The following is a 6,208-nucleotide window of genomic DNA, read 5'->3' as shown; positions in this document are numbered from 1 at the left end:
CGCTTTCCTCTGGAGGATGCGGGGCTGTGCCCCATCGCTGCCCCCCGACCCGCCCGCGGGCCCGTTTGCCGCCGCGCTGCCCCGGTCCGGGCGCGGTGGGGACGAGCAGCATTCCGCTCCCGGTACCCTTGTGCACCTAAATACAAGCGAAATCGTTCCTTCAGCTCGGGAAAGCCTGCGAATATTATGTTGGTGTTGCATGCGGGGCGGGGTGGGGGTGGGGGGCAGGAAGAGCCGCAACGCGAACCTTCAGCTGGTCGATGAACCTGCGTCCTGCCTTCTACCCAGTTGTCCTGTGCAAAAGAAGTTAACGCTCCTTGACTAGTACGTGAGCTGGTGTGTGACTAAGTGTGGGACTTCGTTCGTACCTGCTTTAATTGCCGTTTTCTCGTGTGTCTCTCTAGGGTGGTTTTGCCAAATGTTATGAGATGACAGATTTGACAACAAATAAAGTTTATGCTGCAAAAATCATTCCGCACAGCCGAGTAGCAAAACCTCATCAAAGGGAAAAGGTGTGTGTGCATAAATTACTTTTTTTTTTTTTTTCCTCTCCTCTTCGTGCTGGATTGCCCAGCCTTTCTCCTGAAATTGTTTTGTAGAGCTGTCTGCTCAGCCTTGTGGACTAAAGGCTAACAACACTCTTCCCCCCCCACCCCCCCCCATCTCTTGTCTCTTCAGATTGATAAAGAGATTGAACTGCACAGAATGCTTAATCACAGACATGTTGTGCAGTTTTACCACTACTTTGAAGACAGAGAGAATATTTATATTCTTCTGGAGTACTGCAGTAGAAGGGTGAGCATCAACTGGGAGAAATCCAGTATTTACTTACCTGGCATCTGCCACCCCCCACCCTGCCCCATCTCTTGTCTCTTCAGATTGATAAAGAGATTGAACTGCACAGAATGCTTAATCACAGACATGTTGTGCAGTTTTACCACTACTTTGAAGACAGAGAGAATATTTATATTCTTCTGGAGTACTGCAGTAGAAGGGTGAGCATCAACTGGGAGAAATCCAGTATTTACTTACCTGGCATCTGCCACTAATGTGAATTAGTGATGTGTAAAATATTAATTTAATTTTTTTTGTGGTGCTTTTATTTGTAATTTCTCTATGCATTGACTTACTTTTGCTTAAGGTGGATCTTGTGCCTGAATGTTCAGTAATATTCCTGCCTTTGTTTTGTCTCTGCAGTCAATGGCTCACATCTTAAAAGCAAGGAAGGTATTGACAGAACCAGAAGTACGATACTACCTCAGGCAAATTGTGTCAGGGCTAAAGTATCTTCATGAACAGGAAATCTTGCACAGGGATCTGAAACTAGGTAAGTTCTCACCTTGCCAACTTCAAAACACGCTCCTCCAGCCTTGTCAGCGTTATACAACTTTACACTTGTATGGTGATAGATTAATTGAAAGAATCAGTTCAGTCTGTCTTTACAGAAACTTGGAGAGCTTAAGGGATGACACTGAGCATTCCTACTTAAAAAATATCTTGGCTGGCTTCTGGCTTTGAGCAAAATATGACTCAGCACCTGTGGTAAATGCATTCCTACCTTGCAAGAAATGGGCTAACTGGAATTTCTCTGTCTGCTAGGTAACTTCTTCATTAATGAGAACATGGAACTGAAACTGGGTGACTTTGGCTTGGCAGCTAGGCTGGAACCACTGGAGCACAGGAGGAGGTAGGATAATCTACAGTTGCTAAGTCTAGTAGTAAATGAAACCAGATTAATTTAGAAATGAGAAATCCTGTTCCATAGCAAAAATTATTTGCTTCTGGAATCAAGATTTCCTCTTCTAGAAAACAGGCTCCTGTGCTTTTACTTCTGCTTTCCTCTGAGGATTTGAATAATGGCAAATGCCAGAGGTGGGATACCTGACTGACAAGTAGTGCAGATATAAGTCTGCTGTTCATGTATCATGAGGACACCATGAAACATGTCTATGTTGTTCATGTTGATACAGCTCCACTGTAGGAGTCTCTAGGTTTTTGTCTGAACTTGAGAGGAAAACTTGCCCTGTGAAAAACAGCTTCTCTTTCTATCTGAAATACTAACTGGCTCCTTCGCCTCTTTGATTTGCAGAACAATATGTGGCACACCAAATTACCTTTCCCCAGAAGTCCTCAACAAACAAGGGCATGGCTGTGAATCTGACATCTGGGCCTTAGGCTGTGTAATGTAAGTACTTCACTGCCTTTGAAATGAAATATTTCTATCAGTAGTTTAGCCTTTTGAGAGTTTAAAGAGGATGCAGTACTGCAGGAGTTTGCAGCCCTTTATACACGTCCAGCCTAAGTGCAGAAATTCTCCTTTGTGTTTGGAGACAGACAAAGCCTTTTCAGTAGCTGTAGATAAGTATTTTGGGTGTGAAACAAGTAAAACTGTTTTCCTTTGCCTTTGAGCAGGTATACAATGCTGTTGGGAAGACCCCCCTTTGAGACTACAAATCTTAAGGAAACATACAGATGTATAAGGGAAGCAAGATACAGCCTGCCTTCATCTCTCTTGGCACCTGCGAAACATTTAATAGCTAGCATGCTGTCAAAAAATCCTGAAGATCGGCCCACTTTAGATGAAATAATTCAACATGAATTTTTCTTGCAGGTTTGTACTGTCTAGTGTGTTGGCTGAAAATTTATCCACCCTTATGTGTTCTGTGGTCTAAAAATTTTTTTTTAATATCATTTCTGCAGGGTTTTACACCTGATAGACTTTCTGCTAGCTGTTGTCACACTGTTCCGGATTTCCATTTGACAAGTCCTGCTAAAAATTTCTTCAAAAAAGCAGCTGCTGCTCTCTTTGGTGGCAAAAAAGATAAAGCCAGATACTTGGACACACATAGTAAGTGAATTACACTTATGCTTCAAACTTCTGTCTGCCGTCAATGTCACGGTAGTAATGTAGAAATATGCAATAGTAACAGAGCACTTGTATCTGTCTCAGACCTTCCCTAGGTTAGTTTTAACCTCCTTATCAATACATATAGGTGGTAGCCTGCAACTAATGCAAACTTACATAAATCAATGCTTCCTATGACATACTGACAATCTATATTGGCTATCAGTTTGTCTGTAATGTCTAATTTAAAGTTTAGCCTTTTAGTGATCTATGTATAATAGCACTGCTGTTCTGGGAGACTATGGCTTGTTTAGAGGAAGCTGGTGGAGGGAGACAATATACTTTCTGCAGCTAACTTGTTAGGCTTTCTATAATCCAACAGCTCTTCCAGGTGCAGCATTAAGTATTTTTTTTCTGGTGTTACAGACAGACTAGCTAAAGAAGATGAAGAAATCTACAAGCTCAGGCATGATTTGAAGAAGACATCGATAACCCAGCAGCCCCACAAACACAGAACAGATGAGGTAAATGCAAGTGCAGTTCAATTCAAATCCAATCACAGTTGGGTGGGGTAGCTGTAATTAAATTATATTTGACTTGGATATTGGAGCTGGGGTTGTACACAGCATAATCAAGCTTAAATGATTAGCAGAGATGCTTTAAAGAGGGCTTAACCAAGCTTCACCAAAGTATGGTAGCCTTTGTAGGGTGACTATAAATTTTGGCGTTTGAGTAATTATAGTATCTGCCTAGACTCCATTGTTGTGTGTGGTAACTCATCTGCCAGGTGCTCTTTCCCAATATTCCAAATACAGGGTTTCAGTTATTATCAATTAAGACTTCTTAAAAAATAAATTGCTGAGATCTGTCTCTTACCATTTGGTTTTCAGACATGCACACAGCTTTCTCTTGCTAGGCCAGGGGAGCAGAGGACTGATTATTAGCATTAGTAAGATGCAAATAGAAGATATAAAGAATGGAAAGACCTGGTGTGCTTCTCTAAGTTCAGTCTAAGATCATCTCTTTGTACTGGCTGGAAACGTTAATGCCAGTTTCCCTAGAATTTGCCATTTGTTGAGAGCCAAGGGAAGCATGCAAAATTTGCATGTAAGACTTGGTTTGTGTTATGTTTGATGTTTACATGTCTGACATCTCTTCTAGGAGATCCAGCCTCTTATCACAACAGTAGTGAAGCCAGGAGCCTTACCAGAAACTAAGCAAATTGGAGACTCTATTCGGATGATAGTCAGAGGAACTTTGGGAAGCTGCAGCAGTAGCAGTGAATGTAAGTGCAGCAAAATGTGGTCTCAAATTCTAAATCCCACCTTTACTTTCTTTATGTCTCAGACTTAGAAGCTTGACACAAGCAGCGGCTTTCGTCTCCAACCCCTATTTTTGATGCCCTAAATTCAATGGCTAATATTTTAGAAGAATTTAAACTGGAAAGCCATAAAAGCTAAACTTCTGTAAATTACAGTCTAGGTAACTGAAAGGTTTAAAACTAAAGCCTGCTCTGTGTATACTCTTGTCAGTCTAATAATCCTTCTCTTTTAAGGCCTGGAAGACAGTACCATGGGAAGCGTAGCTGATACAGTTGCAAGGGTATTGCGAGGATGCCTGGAGAACATGCCAGAAGCAGACAGCATTCCCAAAGAACAGCTGACAGCATCCTTCCAGTGGGTTACAAAATGGGTGGACTATTCGAACAAGTATGGCTTTGGTTACCAGCTGTCAGACCACACTGTTGGTGTCCTTTTCAACAATGGGGCACACATGAGCCTTCTGCCAGACAAAAAGTAAGAATGAATACAAAACCAGCAACTCAATAAGGTTGTTTAAGTATTAAATACTTTTATCTCATCTCTAACCTCCTTACTGTCTTTCTCCTCTTAAAGGACAGTCCACTACTATGCTGAGCTTGGCCAGTGCTCTGTGTTCTCAGCCACAGAGGCTCCTGAACAGTTCATTAGCCAAGTAACTGTACTGAAGTATTTCTCTCACTACATGGAAGAGAACCTCATGGATGTAAGTTGAACACATTCTGGATCTTGGGCTATAATAATGCAGTAAATATGAACTGAGTGCTAAACAGTGTCTGCTCTCTTTCCTAGGGAGGAGATTTGCCCAGCCTAACAGATGTACGCAGGCCCAGGCTTTACCTCCTACAGTGGCTTAAATCTGATAAAGCATTAATGATGCTCTTCAATGATGGCACATTCCAAGTAAGTTTGGTAGTATCACTGGAGAAAATGTTTCTAAAAAGCTTTATTTCAATAAAACTCGTTAAATGCCACAAACTGAGAGGAGAAAGTGTACAAACAAGAACTTGCTTTTCTTTTGTAGGTGAACTTCTATCATGATCACACAAAAGTCATAATTTGCAATCAGAGTGAGGAGTATCTCCTTACATACATCAACGAAGAGAGGATATCTACAACGTTTCGTTTGACAACTCTTCTGGTTTCTGGATGCTCGTTGGAACTAAAACAGAGAATGGAATATGCTCTGAACATGCTGCTGCAGCGATGTAACTGAAGAGACTGACTTGAAGCAAACAGACCTTTTTGGTCACTGTGAAGTCTACAGGGGAGATGATGGAGCAACCTAGTATGTTGATGATGGATGTGTGGTGGTACGAAAACTCGACTGTCCTAGTGTGCTGGGCACACCTATTTAGACAGAAGCCTAAGCCTGCTGTTGGACTAAAATGGTGTGACAAGGAGTTCTTCGGACCATAGTTTTCCTTGCTTCATGTATGTGTTAGAGATTTTTTTGAGTTGAACTCTAAGCAGAGTATGACTGGTTGCTCTGTAAGGGAGCATTTCTGATGGAGTTAAACTGTGAATATGCATCTGAAAAGGGAGGGATGGGGATATCTCCATTGTTATGGAATAGCTGTAATAAGCAGCTTCTGGCTGCTTAACTGTGAACTATGGCCATACTTTTTTTTTCTTATTTTTCAAAAATGCCCACACTTGTGGCTGGCAAAGTGCATTCCTTGTTAATATTTTTTTTATTTATTACAGCCTAAAGTGAAGTATTTATTACGTAACACTTTTTTTGGACTGTGGCATTTTGAAAATAAATCTGGTGGCAATAAAGAGAGCAGAAACCTGAAGTATCATTGTCCACTCTTTTTGCAATACAATTTAGCATGCTTTGCTTTGTATTACAAAAAATCTTGTACGTCTGCTTTCCTTATGCTGTTTTTAAAAAGTCTGCTATAGGTCAGGATATGAATTGCAGGTTCTACCATGAGCAGGTTGTCCTTGTCTGTGTAAGCTTGTAGTCACAAGAACCAATATGCTGCTGGTAATTATAGCAGTAACCCTAAAGCAGCTACTGATAGAGCTTGCAGAATAA

At 41.3% G+C, this 6,208-nt stretch overlaps 1 protein-coding gene across 1 annotated transcript; it reads left to right on the top strand.

Annotated features, from left to right (window-relative positions):
* Positions 1-408: 408 nt before the first annotated feature.
* Positions 409-5,846, top strand: PLK2 (polo-like kinase 2). The gene is made up of 13 exons (XM_010005351.1): positions 409-512; positions 679-795; positions 1,198-1,327; positions 1,600-1,687; positions 2,090-2,185; positions 2,413-2,611; positions 2,701-2,848; positions 3,272-3,369; positions 4,007-4,130; positions 4,401-4,641; positions 4,741-4,870; positions 4,957-5,067; positions 5,189-5,846. The coding sequence occupies exons 1-13, from the start codon at positions 429-431 to the stop codon at positions 5,378-5,380; spliced, it is 1,758 nt and encodes a 585-aa protein (XP_010003653.1). The 5' UTR covers positions 409-428; the 3' UTR covers positions 5,381-5,846.
* The last annotated feature ends 362 nt before the right edge of the window (positions 5,847-6,208 follow it).

This window comes from Chaetura pelagica, unplaced genomic scaffold (assembly GCF_000747805.2).
Source record: "Chaetura pelagica isolate M959 unplaced genomic scaffold, ChaPel_1.0 scaffold37, whole genome shotgun sequence".
NCBI classification, from domain to species: Eukaryota; Metazoa; Chordata; class Aves; order Apodiformes; family Apodidae; genus Chaetura; species Chaetura pelagica.
This window is presented reverse-complemented; position numbering and strand designations above follow the sequence as displayed.